This window comes from Nelumbo nucifera, chromosome 4 (genome assembly GCF_055504915.1).
Source record: "Nelumbo nucifera cultivar China Antique chromosome 4, China Antique-T2T, whole genome shotgun sequence".
Classification (NCBI taxonomy): domain Eukaryota; kingdom Viridiplantae; phylum Streptophyta; class Magnoliopsida; order Proteales; family Nelumbonaceae; genus Nelumbo; species Nelumbo nucifera.
In genome coordinates, this window is record NC_142652.1 from 76,736,752 (window position 1) to 76,752,365 (window position 15,614).

Genomic DNA, 15,614 nt, shown 5'->3' on the forward strand with positions numbered 1-15,614 from the left:
TGCTGATCAAGATGGTCCATGGTGCATGTTGTTTTCTGTGATATTGTTTTAATTGATGAAACTAATGAAGTATGAAATGCAAAATGAATTTCACGGACAAATACCCTAGAAACAAACAGTTTTAAAATAAGTAGAACTAAAACAGAACATATGATATGTGATTTTAAAAATAATAGGGGTGCAAATGAGGATATACTTAGGATTGGGACCATCTTGATCAGTGGCTGTGTATAGACTTTAAGAGTGACATTACTAGTTACTGGCTGTTTTGTTGTTTCCGATCCTGCTCATGTGTATAGATTTTACATGTATCAATTAATGTAAATATGGGACTAAAACAGAACATATGATCAGTGGCTGTTTATAGACTTTAAGAGTAACATTACTGTGTACAGACTTTACATGTATCAATTAATGTAAATATGGAGTGTGTATTCAGGACCAGGTGGATCACCAGGATGATCAGGATGTAATTCATTCTCAGTATCTGTGTGTGTGTGTGTGTGTGAAAATCATTGTCATAGTTGTCAAGGCAATGCTTAGGTGACAAGGGTGCCCATGGAGGGAGCCTTACTTAAGTGCCTAACTATTTTGTAATGGTGCTATTATATGTTTTTATAGTCTTAATGTTTTGAGGTTATAATAATAAAATAGATATTGTTAAACTACATTATTCGTTTTGTGGGTCAAAATACTTATTTCTTTTTATTATTTTCTTATTTGTTAGGGTCAATCAACACACATGTTGGCTGCATGCTGTCTTGAATCCTTGAAGATTTCAAAACCTGAACCAATAAGCAAGAAAAAACTTACAATTTTGTCCAATCAACATATTATTTCTCTTCTTCCTAGGGCAAAAACAGGGGCCCAGCCCCTCTATTTTTCTGAATTTTTTCTTTATTCTTTTTCTTCTCATGAATATATTGATCTTCTATGTTTTAATATGAAGTTTATACTTTTTTATAAAAATTCTAGATAATTACTAGTGAAAGATGGTTGCCGGTTGTATGAAACCTAGAGAATTACCCTAGTACTCATGGATTTTATTAAAAACAATCCATCACCTACGCAACTAGGCAACAAGGGGCCCCCTTTTGCCCAGCCTCACCTTGGCGCCTTGAAAACTATGTTCACTGTTATTGATCAAAAAAAGGAAGACTAATTGGGAGATGGTGGGCCAACATAATTTGCTCAATGAGAAGAAAAGATGACTTACCCATCCTCGATTCTCTCCAAATCAACATCCCTTATGATTTTCATCATCTGCCTCTCACAAGCAGCACTTGTCTCAAGAAACTGTTTCTGATCTTCAGTTAAATCCGTAGCCTCCAAGAGTGAGTTAGAAAAGCGTATTCCACTTAGTGGATTCTTTATTTCCTGGCAGATATAGGCCAACTCTTTCATTCTTGCAAAGCATTTCTTCTCTTGCTGTCTCTGAATTTCAAGAGCTTGCTGAAGTTCTGGACTTGCAATCTGCAAGAAACAGAATGCACCAATAATCTGGCCTTCCATATTAACCCTCTTATTTGCTGTCAAAAGAGCATGTACATATTTCCCATTGCGGTCAAAGAATGAAAATGGAAACTTGTCTGTTTCTTGCCCACCAATTGCATTGTGCAAGACAATCATGAATTTTGTCAAGGCATCCGGACCCCTTAGCCGACATATACTGCCAAAAATCTCCCCCACCAACATCTTCCCAATCATGTCTCCTCTTCCCCATCCAGTCAGCTTTTCCATGGCCGTGTTCCACTCCGAGCAACAAGTATTCTCATCAGCCGCAAATATAGGTGGGATCAGAGGGTTGGGGCTCTGCACAATGGCTTTATAATCACCCTGTATGTGGATAAACTTGTCCATTACCACTTTCTGACCAGTGACATCCTGACCCACAAAGCAAACTCCAACAATATTATTCATGTAATCTTTGCTAGAGCAAGCATTGACAACCACAAAAATGGCTTTATTTAGCTGTTGTGAGCCAAATGTCTTCAGCTTTATTTCTACATTCTTATCTTCTTCACCTGCATAAATCTGAATTAAGTGACAAAATATTCACAGTGTTGACAAAATGAAGAAGAAGAAGAAGAAGAAGGTCCTAGATTTGTTAATCATTTTCATTGTCAAAGTACAAAAAAATTGAAGTAATATATAGGTAATCATGTGTATCCAAAAAGGACAGGCACCAGATATATGTATGGTTTCAGATGATAGAACTTGAAACTTTTTATTGAGAAAAAAATTAAAAAAAAAAATTAAGTTTAAACATTTGGTAACAGAAAGCATAATCTAAATTCATACCAAGAGAAAAAAAAAAATCGTACCAAGAATGTCATATTTACAGATGACATATGTTTACTCATAGAATTTCGAGATTCACCAAGACATGTTTGACACACCCAATTTTTCTTGTTTGGTCAGTTAAACAATCTGATGTCATGGCATTAGTTTTTTTTTTTTATCAGCATGGTACTAGTTGTGCAAATAAAATCATGAAACACTTGATTAATGATTTTGCAAACTAGAAGCACCAACAATTAGAGATGTTACACTTGCCTCTAAGAGCATGATAAAGAAGCTGGTTGACAACCTCCACAGACTCCTTATGAACAAGATCATGAACCAGTGACTTCCCCATGGCTTCCTCAACTGAAAGTCCTGTCAACTCTGCAACCTTTGCATTCCACCCATTTATCTGCCCAAGTGAATCGATGGCAAAAATGGGAGCAGTAGCAGTTTCTATCAGCCTAACCATCTCTCTCGCAACTGAACTGAGCTCATCCATCCCTTGCAACTCCAAATTCCCAACCTCAGCATTAACCACAGCCTTGGAATTACTGCCCTCAGCATTCCTAAATGAGTCCCGAAGTATAAGCTGCAAGGAGTGAATTGCATCCATCTCAGAATTCTCCCAAGGCAAACTACGGCTCTTAACAACTTCCAAGAATGCCTTAAAGGAAGAACGAGGGTGCATCCTCTGTACATCATCCTTATCCTCCGGATGATGTTTTGCCCCTCCCCATTTGATCTCTTTGGCTGTGTGGGACCTGAACCAAAACAAGAAATCTCTAGATGATATATAAGCCACAGCCATCCCACAAACTGCATCACCAAGTGAGGCTGCTCCAGGGTACCCAGCATCAGCCAAACTGTCCGTGCTCAACCCTGTGGAGTCCCCATGGTGAGCCAGCAACCACTCTGCAATATCTTTTATCTGAGCCTCAGTAGGGGTGACACCAAGTGGATAGTATTTCCCTTGGTAATAAAGTGCAGCCCCATCGCACTTTACAAGGTCCATGATGCTGGGGCTCTGGGTGACAATACCAGTAGGCGAATCCCGGAGAAGCATATCACACAAGAGAGTTTGGGTCCGTAATACATGCTTCTCTGATAACTGGGATGCTAATTGCAATTCCATGTTCAACTGAAGTCCAAAGGCCTGCATAAGGAACTCGCAAGCATAACGGAGGGGGAAGGGAATGCACCTTGGAGATGTATGGTGGCACACGACAAGTCCCCATAGCCTCATAGAGTTACGCCCACCAGCACTTTCTTCATCATTCCCATTGATAATTACTGCTAAGGCTAGGGAAGCTATTGAACCCATGTTGGCCATATACTGAGCATGACAACCGTGTGGGGCACGGAGTGTCGAACCAACCAAGCATAAGGATTGAGTAAACCCTTCAGCCTGAATTATCCGAACAGGTGTGGCATGGCAATTAACTATCATCCGGATACGATTCTGCTTGAACAAGAACCTTGAGGCCTGGGGTATGTCAGTGGCAGGATAGTGTAACCCAATATAAGGCTCCAGGTCCGGCCGCTTGCTCTCAGACACAACCTCACCATGCTCATCCTCGTGGAATTTATACACCATGACTCGATCATATCCCGTAAGCTCCCGCACTTGCTCAACCACGGTATCGCAAAGAAGCTTGATATCCCCACCCGGAAGCGATTGCAACCTTGAAATCGCACGGACGGCGAGCTTCTGTGACTGCACGGCCCCTGCAATGGACAAAGCGGGGTCCTCCGTCCTTGCAGGCTCCAAATCAATTACAATTCCCACATCGATCCTATGCAAAATTGCATAGAAGGGTTTCCCGGAATTCTTGCAGTGAACCCAAACAGGGTTGAGTAACGTAATTTCCCGGGCACCAAAGGCCTTCTCGAGCAAAACCGCACTCGATGGAATGAAAAGAGTTCGGACATCGGTGCCAACCGTGAGAGTCTCATGTCTGTCCAGATTGGGGACCGACTGCGGATTAAGGTCGAGCATTTCCGTGGCATTCTCACTGTAGGCGATGACCAAGAAGTTGGATTCATCGACGGCGACCATACAGCCGAAGGGCTGTATGTAACCGCCGCGTTGAATTTTGGACAAGTAGGCGGTGATTTGTTGTTCAGGAACAGATTGATTGGTGGTTTTAACGGATTGGGAGTAGTCGAAGGACTTACCGGACTCGCCTGATTGCTCGAAGACGGCATGGAGACGAGCATCGATAGTGTACTGGGCAATGGCCTTGTTCACGGAGTCGGCGTGGTTGTGGGGTCTGATATTGCTTCCACCGGAGGAGTGGGTTTGGTGGGCATTGGTTGCTCTGCTGCCTGAAGCCATGAATGGGAATGGGGTCTTCTCCGTTGCCTTTTTTCCTTCCTCTTCCTTTAGCTGGATAGGGCCTTCGCCCTTGGGAGAGATCTTAACAACTCTCAACTAAAAATCTTCCCCTCTTGATTCGTTCGAGAATCGAAATGTGTGGGTGGACCTTAGAAGAAAGGCCCAAAAGAAAAAGAAGAACGGATTATCGGGTGGGGTTTTGATACTTTTCTGGTGAGGATAAACGATGCAGAAGAAAAAGATTTCTACAGTTCTGATCCTTCTATTGATTCCCTCGACACACTTATCATGCTGTCCCTCAAGTCCCCCTCGCTGTGAGCTTTGGGTTGGGCTATTTGGCTACCTGCCGGCTGCCGCTGCTCTCTCCCTCTCTCTTCCCTTCGTTTTTTTTTTAATTTCAGAATTTATTTAGAATTTCTTTTTGGGGTAGGAAAATTTAAAATTTGGGGGAAGGGTGGGGCCGCGGTTACCTTTTTTTTTTAAGGGGATATTTGTGTTAACAAATAGAAAGTACAGAAGCCATGTTTGTGCACGTGACAGGTCGTTGGATCCATGGAGCCCACTAGGGAGGTGGGTCCAGCAAGCTTTTGGGACTTCGGTGGAGACATACCTGATAGAGTTGGGAGGCATCCAATCAGCAGAGAAGAGAGTTTGGATGTGGCCAATGGGCGTGATTATGATTTCATTACGCAAATTTTAATCATTCTGACAATGACCCTACATTATAGTGGTTCTGTCGGGACCCACCACCCCCCACGTGAACGTTATGGGAGTGGGGCCCTGATTGCTGATCTCGACTCCGCATCGGCGGTGGTGAGTTGTGTCACGTCAAATGTCAATGTGTGTAGGTGATGAGAGATAATACAAAAGCAGAAAAGCTCTTCTGCCTTTTATTTTCCTTTTCTTTCTTCTTTTATTTAAAAAACAAATAATATTTATTTATAGATAAAAAATAAGAATAGGCACATCATGGTTTTGTGACAATACGTGATAATTAAATTATGGGTGTTTAAATCATTTTTTTCACTCAAATCTTTTTCTAATATATATGACATAATGCAAATTAAGTAATTTAATTCAAGGTTTAAAGTATTGATATTAAACACTCTAATTATATTCGTTTATATGGTCATGAATAAGGATAAACCACGATTGGTTACATATTTCACAAATTAAATCATGCATATAGGTGTATAATTTAACAAAATTGTACATTGACTGCCTTTCCATTATTTTCCAATTTTAATGAAAATTAACATTTAAAATTATAAAAACTGAAATAAATAATTTAAAAAATAAATTTTCATACAAATTTAATAAAAACCAAAAATTAAAAAAATAATATATTTATTTACCTTAAATAATTTATATGTTTTATTTTAAACATAATTATATGTTAAAATTGAAAATATATTTATTATTTGAAAATTAGAGTTATTATATGAAATGCTAAATAAATAATTTTTTCCCAAAAAAATAAAAAATTAAGTAATATAAATTTATAATTATAGAAACTAAAATGAATAATTTAAGATTTAATTTCCCCCAAAAAACTAATAAAAACTACAAATTATAAAATAATTTATTTTATCTACCTTAAATGATTTATATGTTTTATCTTAAACTTATATGTAAAACAAAAACAACTATATGTTAAAAATGAAAGCATAATTAAAGCATAATTATTATTTAAAAAATAGAGTTATTATTTATAAAAATACTAATGAAAATTTTCAAATTTCAATAAAAATTAAAATAGAGTGATATCCATTGGATCATGTGAACATGTTCTGAAGTCTCGATATTGTTGATTGTAATGTTTCTCTTCATATAATCTATTAAAGTTGCATTTTTCATGTGTTTTACTTTATTCATAAATAATTCAGCTTTAGATTTAGAGGGCGTTCTTGTTTTGGATTTTGAGAGGGGGAAAATTGGTCAATGAGATTTTGGTTCTCATTGACCATTAATATATGTTCTTTTTTTCAGATTAATGTGGAGACTAGGAAAAGTATCACTTATGTGGGTAAGTGATCCCCATCTCCTAGGTGGGTAAATAACTTTCCCACATGGAGGAAAGATTCCAATGCTTAAATGGGACAAAAATTCCCCATTTAATAATAGATTTTTATAGTTTAAATGGTCATTTTCTTTTTTACTTGGGAAATAAAAGAAAATGGGTAAGTACACTTACCTTTCCCAAGAAATACTTACCCAGGTAACTGCATTTACCCAAGCAAGTAACTTACCGAAAAGCAAATGGGACCTTAGTGTTATTAATATATTTATGTGATTTGTATGCATTTGCCTAGCGTATCCAAGTGTTTCCATATCCTCATTTCATATCCATGCATTTCCAAAATGTATCAATATCCAATTTGTTCAATACAATATTCAATACTCATACTTTGATCTTTGATTTTAACTATTACCATGGCCTTTGTGGAAACCAAGCAAGTAACTACCTTATATAGCATGAAATGAATTAAGGGGAGTGATTGGTGATGTTGTTCGATCCGAGGTGTTTCAATTCGAACCGAGGATGCAGTCAAATAGTCCTACCAACTGGACGAAGTCAAGGTGGAAGGGTGAAGCCGCAAACTTAGATCTACAACCACAAGAAGAGCCAGAGGCCCAAGGAGTTATTCCCCAGGTAGGGACTCTCACACTCAAGTTAGTAGGGTGAAAGGGGTTGGTCGGGACGAGTAGGTTGAGATGATGTTAGTTTTGAGTCAAAGAGATGATGTGAAGAGGTGCTAAGTGAGTGGAAAATTCCAAAAGTCCTTTACCTCGAGTGAGAAAAACCTATTTATAGTTGAACATCTGTGTTCTGGCCAGATTAGGCTTCTAGGGTTATCGGGATGAGGTCATCCATCGAGGTCCTTAAGGAGTTCCCTTTTCCCTGGCGAAGTGCACTGCCTTGTCTGTATGGGACATTCCTTCTTGGTTGCGCTCTTCCGTCATGCGGTTTTTGGGTGACAATGCTAACGCGTTCCAAAAAGAGCGGCCATAGAATCCACCACGTAACGCCCTTGGCTAGCTTGGCGACCACCCGAACACCACTCCTTCATTCCCAAGTTGAGGAGTATAGTGCTCGATCGCAACTAGGTGGAAGAGTTCTAAGGTCCTCAACTGAGGAACTCCAATTTGTTTGAGCCAACTAGCTCAGGGTTGGACCGGCTTAGTGGGCAGACCGGTTGGTTCAATGCTTGTATCGTTCCCATTATGGGTTGATAGATGCCTCATTTCGTCTTCGCAAGGTCATGCGCGTACAAAGTGTGGCAGCAAACCTATGTCGTTGATACGAACCGTTGGCTACCTTTATATAAAGGGAGGTTGGCAAGCCATTTCACTTTGTCATTTGGAGAGTGTTTGCGCCTTGGAGTTTGGCTAATGTCTCGTGTTGTTTCCTTGCTTGGTGTTTCAAGTGTTCCGAGCTCATATTTTCCTTGATAAGATGTCTTTTCACTAGGTACACCTCAGGGGATGAGAATGAGGATAGTCTTCGGTGTGGGGCAAACAAGGTTAGGGCACCGAAGACTGACGCCAATGCGGCCAAGGTCAATGTAAAGGGCAATGCCTAGGTTTGGGAAGTTGGTGCTCAGGAGGCTAGTACCAACGAGGCTACCGAAGCTGACGTTGAGTTGGAAGAGGAAGTCCTTGAGAGGAGGTTCGGTGAGCGGTTCACCTTGGCTCCATGTAGCCTTTCTTCGCCTGATATGGTCCGAATCCGGGAAGCTTATCGCATACCATAGGATTTCGAACTAAGGTGCTCGGGGATAAGTGAGAGCAATGTTTTAAAAAACAACCTGGAACCGGAACCGTTATGGCCACTGGTTTCTGGGTCGAAGGTTCAACCGTCCAGTCCGAATGGATAGCTTGTTATGACGAAAAATATAAAATAAGTAAAAATTAATTAAAATAAAAATGGTCAAAAACCATTGATCAGGTCGAACGGTTCGATGGCAAGACCACCCGAGTCAACGGGTTGTTGACCGATTCAACGGTTTTTGGCTAGGGACTGGGTTTGGGGTAAAATGGAACTGATTGCCTAGATGATTCCCAGGCCAAACGGTTTAACCGTCTAGGTCAACAATGGCTCAAAAATGTTGGATGAGAAGGTCACTTCGGCTCGTTCTGGGGAGATTTGGGTTTACGTCCATAGCTTGGCCATTGACCTTAGGTTCCTTCTAAATCCGGGGGTAGTGGTTGTGTTGAGGTGGTATCGGGTCCTACCCATTCAGTTGATGCTAAATTCATTTCGATACCTGGCTGGGTTGCTCTACTACTACACTCTCAAGGAGATTGAGATTATCCTGCCAATGTTTAGGTACTTTCTCCACCTAAAGAAGCACAAGTAGGGTTACTACTACTTGTCAGATAGGCCAAACACCAAGGTGCTCATTAGGGCTACCTCTTCCATTAAGCATTAGAAAGAGAGCTTCTTCTTTGTCAAGCATCAAGGAGGTTGGTCATTTCCCCACACCTTGTCCGCTCCGAGGACAAAGGATAAAAGCCCTTCCCAAGCTGAGCTATCGGAGGAGGTGGTGGTTTCTATAAGGAGGGTAATGAGGGTACATACCGGGGAGTGCACATCATCCCAAATGTTAACCCTTGCTGGTCTGTAGATTACATTGTTCCTCCTTGGTGAGCTTCTTTCCGTTTTTACTTTGATTGGTTTTGATTGTTCGTGGTGATTTATGCAGATTTTGATATGGTTGGCATTGAAGACAGAGTTCGACGACGCATGCAGGCCATGGCCACAAGGAAGGTCCAGGCAGAAAGGGCCTCTAGTGCATCGTCGAGGGCCCCAGGCTCCCAGTATCATTCAGTAAAGGGCACACCTCAGTAGACGAAGATACCGAGATATACAAAGGAGGTAGTGGTGGTCGATTTCGAGGAGGCCACCACTTAGCTTGGGTGGTCTTCATTGCAGAGGGGGGATGCTCTGGAAAATGTTTCGGTCGAGGGTGACAGGTCAATTGGCGTATATGTGCCGCGCTAGTTAGTTTGGCTGGATGGCACCCTTGAGACTAAGGGGGTGGCTGAGCAGCTTGTCCAGGGTGTGATGCTCCCTGACATCAAGAGGGAGGTCGACAGCGACACCAGTAACTTCCCGGAGAGTTCGGCCACACATAAGATCATGTGGGTAATCTCATCTTTGTCTTGCTTTGTCCACTTTCTCTTTCATCTCTTTCTACTAACTGTGCTTTGGTCTACAGTTGGTGTGCTCGATGGTTGGCCTGGTCGACCATCTCCAGGGTTGCAACGGCTATATGAGGTGAGGGAGGTTGAGAATGCTTAGTTGAAAGTTGAGTTGTCAGAGCTGAAGTGGGGGTCGTGGAGAGGGACAAGGCCATTCTCAAGTTGAGGATCTGCACCCATGACTTGAAAGAGGCTCGTGATCAGTTGCAGAAGGGGTTAGAGGAGGTTGAGATGAGGACAGATCGAGCCAAGGAGGAGGGCGTTTCTGAGTACAAGGCTTTGGAGTCCTACTAGAATGAGTTAGATGATTATGTCACTGTTTCCTAGCAGGAGGGCTTCGCACTCTGCCAAAGGGGGGTAATGCACTGGTTTCCAGAGGTGGCGAGCATAGTGCAAGAGTTTGGCCCCTTCAATCCTAAAGAGTCATCTCAAGAGGTTGCTGAAGTGTCCGAGACCGTGGTGGCTAATGACCAGGTTCGGGCTGAAGATCCCCAATGGATAGTTGACCATTGTTCCTTACTCCCCCATTTCCTAGCTCAGTATGCCAAGTTGTTGATGTAATTCCAAACATATTTTTTTTCTCCTTTTGTATAGCTTGGGATGTCGGGCTTATGCTCTGTACAACTCGATTGATTAATGAAATGCTCTTTTGCACTTGTGCTTCCATCCTTCGTTTTTTTTTTTTTTTTTGCAACTATAGTGAAGGCTTTTACTAGATTGCTCTGGGTTGTCCTAGCCGAAGCGCTTTCGAGCTCTCACTTGTTGTGTTGGAGAGTTCAGTGGTGCTTGGTCTTGCATTGGTCCAGGTCTCAAGCTTCGTGGCCTCGGTCTTGTATTGGCCAAGGTGCTTCTAAGTTCTCAATGTTGTTGGGGAGCTCGATAGCACATGGTCTTGGAGAGCTTTACGCTCTTTGACTAGGCTAGCCGTCGTCTTCAGCTAACTCTAATCCGACTATGAGTCGAGTGGGTGCACAAAGTTCGATGGCCATCCTCTTGCCATTCTGTGGTAGGGACGTCGTTCTCGTGATGCCCATCGAGGGCTTGTCCTAGACTCGACCATTTGTGGTTGGTTGGATCTTTCATGTCATGACTATTAGGCCTTGGCCGTTTGAGGTCATCCAGGTCTTTGACGAGGTTGCATCGTGCTACGACCATTGGTCAGTGCATACTACAATTGTGCATGATTGCACCATGTGGGCAGTGGATTAGCAACCACGACCGTCGGAGTTCGGCCGAGCTAGCACAGGTGCATAGTGGATCGGTGTTCCCGGGCCATTTAGAGTTCGGCCAAACTGTGTGCGGGTGTTTGCTCATTCGTGATTGAAGAAAACTTATTATTTATTTTGAGTTTGTACAATGTTTTCTGGTTACTGTTAGAGCTTGGTGCCGATTGCTATCAGTATATTTCTAAGTTCATGGCACCCTGCTCCTCGGCACGCGCCCTCCATTCTTAGCTATTCTCTCCCCAAAGTCCATCATGCTCGAGATGACAACAATGACCCTGGTGGGGGGAGCTCAGACTAGGGGTGCATCGGTGTGGTGTGGCTCTTCTCTAGGCTTATGCTTTTTGATATCGATGAACACAGGGAGGCATTCGCGCTAGACGAGGTCTACCAAGTTGTGGCGAAGGTCGTGGCAATTTTCGGTTTCGTGGTCGTGGTCTCGGTGGAAATTGTAGTACTTGTCCCAATTTCTCTTGTTTCTCTGGGATTTCATCTTTTTGGGCCACCTAATGAAACTGCGGTCATAGATTTGCATCACTATCTCGTTTCGCGGAGCGTTAAGTGGAGTGAAGTTACAGTACATCAATGATGGGATTCTTGGCCCGTGATTAGCTCGACTGTCTTGTTTCTTACCTTCTCGGTCTGGCTTTCGGCCGCCATGGTCTCTCCACTTATGGTCATGCCAGTTTTCCTCCTACCTATGCAATGCTTGAGCTTCTATGGCATTCATAAATTTCTATGCATGTTTCATGAACACGGTCAGAGTGGGTGGAGGATTCTTCTACAGAGAAAAGCTAAACATCGACGAGCGTAGTCCATTCATGATGGCGTTTATGGCAATCGATTGGTTCAAAGTTCAGACTTAAAGGGCCTTAGTGTTGAACCTCGCCAAGTAGTCTCTCAGGGTCTCTCCTTGTTTTTGATGCACTTGCATGAGGTTGGACAAGGTCTTCCAATGCCTCTGGCTAGTGGTGAACTATGCCAAGAACTGTGCTTCCAACTATTCCTGGGAGGCTATGGACCACGATGGGAGTGAGGCATACTAGGTTCTAGTGACTCCATAAAGGGTTGTGACGGAGGCCTTACACATGAGGCCCTCAAATATGCTGTGCAACATCATTATTGCCTTGAACCCTTTGAGAAGATCATTAAGGTCCGAAGCCCCATCATATTATTCGATTGAGGGCGCTGCCATCCGGTTGGGGGGAGCTTGTCCACGATCTTTTGCATGAAGATAGGCTCTCTTGTGAGGCACTGGTTATGACGTTGTTTGGTCGATCGAGCCATTGAAGGATCTACGTTATGGTTTGCCTGGTTGCGCTTAAGTTCAACCAACCTTTCTCGTAGGTCCTTGATCTCAATGTCTCAGTCGGCCGGGGGTCACGTTTGTGGACTTCTCCGCTTTTAGGATAGCTCGCTGGTCGCGAATCGAGCTGGATTCGACTATCGAGACCGGAGGTTGCACACGTTGGCCGAGCCGTTCCTTCGTAGGAAATCTGGTGTTGGAGTGGTGGGATCTTTTGCGGGTTTCGTGTGCATGGGGTTGTGGTGGAGAATCGGACTTATGGGATGGTTGAGGATGCCCTGGTCAGATTAGGCCCTTTGTCTGTCTGTGTGGTGCCTTTTGGGGTCCTCGTTGCGAGGATCAACTATTGTGGGCACCTATGCGGTAGGGTGAGTGGCTGGGGGAGCCTGTGCCGATTGTCCCAACGTTTCCATCATAACAAGGATGCGGTCGACCTTTTGCTACATGGCATGGAGCTGTGCGGGGTCGACTGTTGTCTAAGGCCAGGGCTCTCGAGGCGGAAAGCTACAAAATGAGCGGGATCCTCGGGATGGGGAGCGAGCTCTAGAGCGACCAGATGCGCTCTTTTTGCATGGTTATTTTCGGTGTACGATAGAAGGTTAGGGAACTGGCTTTTTGTATGTTTCCCATAAACATCGCCAAATCTGATGCTATTCAATCCAATGTGTTTCGAACTGAGGACAAAGTCAGATAGTCCTACCAATTGGACAAATCCAAAGTGGAAGGATGAAGCCACACACCAAGATCTACAATCATAAGAAGAAATAGAAGCGTGAGGAGTTATTCCCCGGGTAGGCACTCTGACACTCAAGTTAGTAAGGTGAGAGGGGTTGGCCAGGATGAATAGGTTGAGACGATGCTAGTTTCAAGGCAAAGAGATGATGTGAAGAGATGCTAAATGAGTGGAGAATTCCAAAAGTCTCTTACCTCAAATGGGAAATACCTATTTATAGTTAAACATCCATTTTCTGACAGGATTAGGATGATGAGAGGATGTGGTCATCCATCAAGATCTTCGGGGAATTCCCTTTTATCCGATGGAGTACATTGCCTTGTCTGTGTGGGACACTCATTCTTTATCGTACTCTTCTATAAAACAGCCACAAAATCCACCACGTGGCACCCATGCCCTGCTCGGCAACTACCCGAACAATTGGTAGATGGTTGTCTTCGTTGAGAGATAGTGTGTGAAAGAGATAAATTTTAATTACATTTATTTTCTTGTTTTGGATCAAAATAGATGTAACTTTTGGATTTCTTTTTTTTTTCTTTTATTGTTTTGAATGCGGACCACCAATTTGAATTTTGTATGCTACCAAACACTTTGGAGGGCTCCCCAAATTTGTCTCCGAATGCAACCGCACATGTACAATCTGTAAGTCCTGAAAATGAGAAAGAATTAGAACAGTTACAGAAAGATTGAATATCTGTGTTGACAAAAAAAAAGAAAAGAAACGAAAATGCAACTCCCTAGATTATAAAATATAATGGCAGGATTCATGTACTCGATCTGATATAATTGAGATATAACTTGTGACAAATATAGGTGTCCGCGCCTAAAGTAAGTAGCAGGCTACTTTATCCATGTGGGTGATGAATGAGGGTCGAGAACTGGAATTGATGGTTGGGTGTTTGGACGTCTACAAATTAATGGTCCGTTTGCTTTATAGGGTTAGGGTTTAGAATTAAAATCGGAATGGGCCATTTTGATTCTAATTATTAGGTTGGGCATGTGGAATTGAAATCTCATTCCCCCGTTTGAAGGGATGGTCATTCTCTCCCCTTCTTTGAGAATGAAATCTCATTTTTAATTATCCCAATTTTCATTCAGGTTCTTGTTTGAACTATGGGAATATTTAACCATTCTGATTCCGATTTCAAAAGATTTTGATTCCGATTTTGGCTGCAAATCAAATAGACCCTAAAATATCCATAGAATTTCAATTCAAACATTTTGTGAGAATTGTCTTTAGAAAAAAAATCATAAGAACTCAAAAGTAAATTATGATAAATAATTCAAGAACTCATAATTTATTGACGGATGTGACACTAAACATAATGAAACGGTAGAAATGATTCATGTAGCATCCAAATGTATATGAGACAAGGCTTAGAGGCTTAGATAATGATGATGATGATGATCAAGGACAGATGATAATAAAAATGATGATGATGATAAATAATATGACTAATCAATATAATTTTTCTCTCTTTAGGATAAAGGGAGATGCCCAAATGATGGTGCTCAAAACCAGTCTAATGTGGCTAACATCAGCTAAGCTCTAGTCTTGTTTGATATGGATTGAGTATGTATATTATATGCTGTACATTACTTCAACATTTAATATAGACAGATTATTTCTTAATTAAAAGCGAAGTATTTGTTTCTCTAGTTTTGTGTATCATAATTAGACCTGTTCATAAAGCAGTCTCAAGCTTAGCTTTTGCCAAAATTCGAATAGATTAATCCAAAGCAGTGTAAAATGTTTATGGACCAACCCTAAGCCTGGTCCATGAATATGTCTAATCATAACAGTGTTTGGATCAAAGGTTCACCAAATCAATCATTTAAGGCATAATATAGAAACCCCTGTATCTTATTCTCCTTAATCAAGTTAACATGAACTTTCAGTTTCATAAATATTCTTATACAAAATTGGTAGATTTGTGGGGCCAGAAGCAAAGACTTCCTTTGCTGAGAGGATTGGAACAAATGTACCAAACAAGAATTCGATGAACAAATGTACCAATTCAAGATATAGATGAAAAGATTAAAAAAAGAAATGAGCACATCAAAGAGTCAAAGACATTTTAGCTAGTGGTAATAAGGTGATTTCTCTAGTTTCATCACTTGGATGATGATGTGGCAAGTTCTTGTTGACCATAATTAACAGAACTTCTTATCTTCATGTCATTCATACAAATTTGGATTTGGTCCTCACAAAATCGTCCTCATAGCCCTTTGTAGTCATGCATTGGGAATATTTTCGTACTTGTATATTTTTATTCATAGAAAGATATTCTCAATGCATGAATGCAAGGAGCTGTGAAGACGATATGAAGACAGTTCTGTAAGTGGGCATCAAACCTGATCATATGCTATCTCCACTATCTACTGAACTTTTCTTTCTTTCTTTTTTGGCAGCATGACATTGAAGTCTTAAATTTTGAATAAGAAAAAAAAATGGGAGAATGACTGTTCAACCTAGGGTCAGAATTCATAGGCATAAAGTACAATTGAGATAGGTGCTAGCTCGGA

The 15,614-nt window shown here is 41.7% G+C and overlaps 1 protein-coding gene across 2 annotated transcripts in view; it reads right to left on the reverse strand.

The window, feature by feature from the left end:
- The window catches only part of LOC104605045 (phytochrome B), a 47,313-nt gene extending 42,288 nt beyond the window's left edge, over positions 1–5,025 (reverse strand). For both annotated transcript variants that reach the window (XM_010269646.3, XM_088886386.1), the window contains exons 1-2: positions 2,557–5,025; positions 1,217–2,024 (exon numbers count right to left, since the gene is read on the reverse strand). In XM_010269646.3, coding sequence (XP_010267948.1) covers positions 1,217–2,024; positions 2,557–4,621 — 2,873 coding nt within the window. In that variant the 5' untranslated portion in view covers positions 4,622–5,025. The remainder of the gene's footprint in view (positions 1–1,216; positions 2,025–2,556) is intronic.
- Between the last annotated feature and the right edge of the window lie 10,589 nt (positions 5,026–15,614).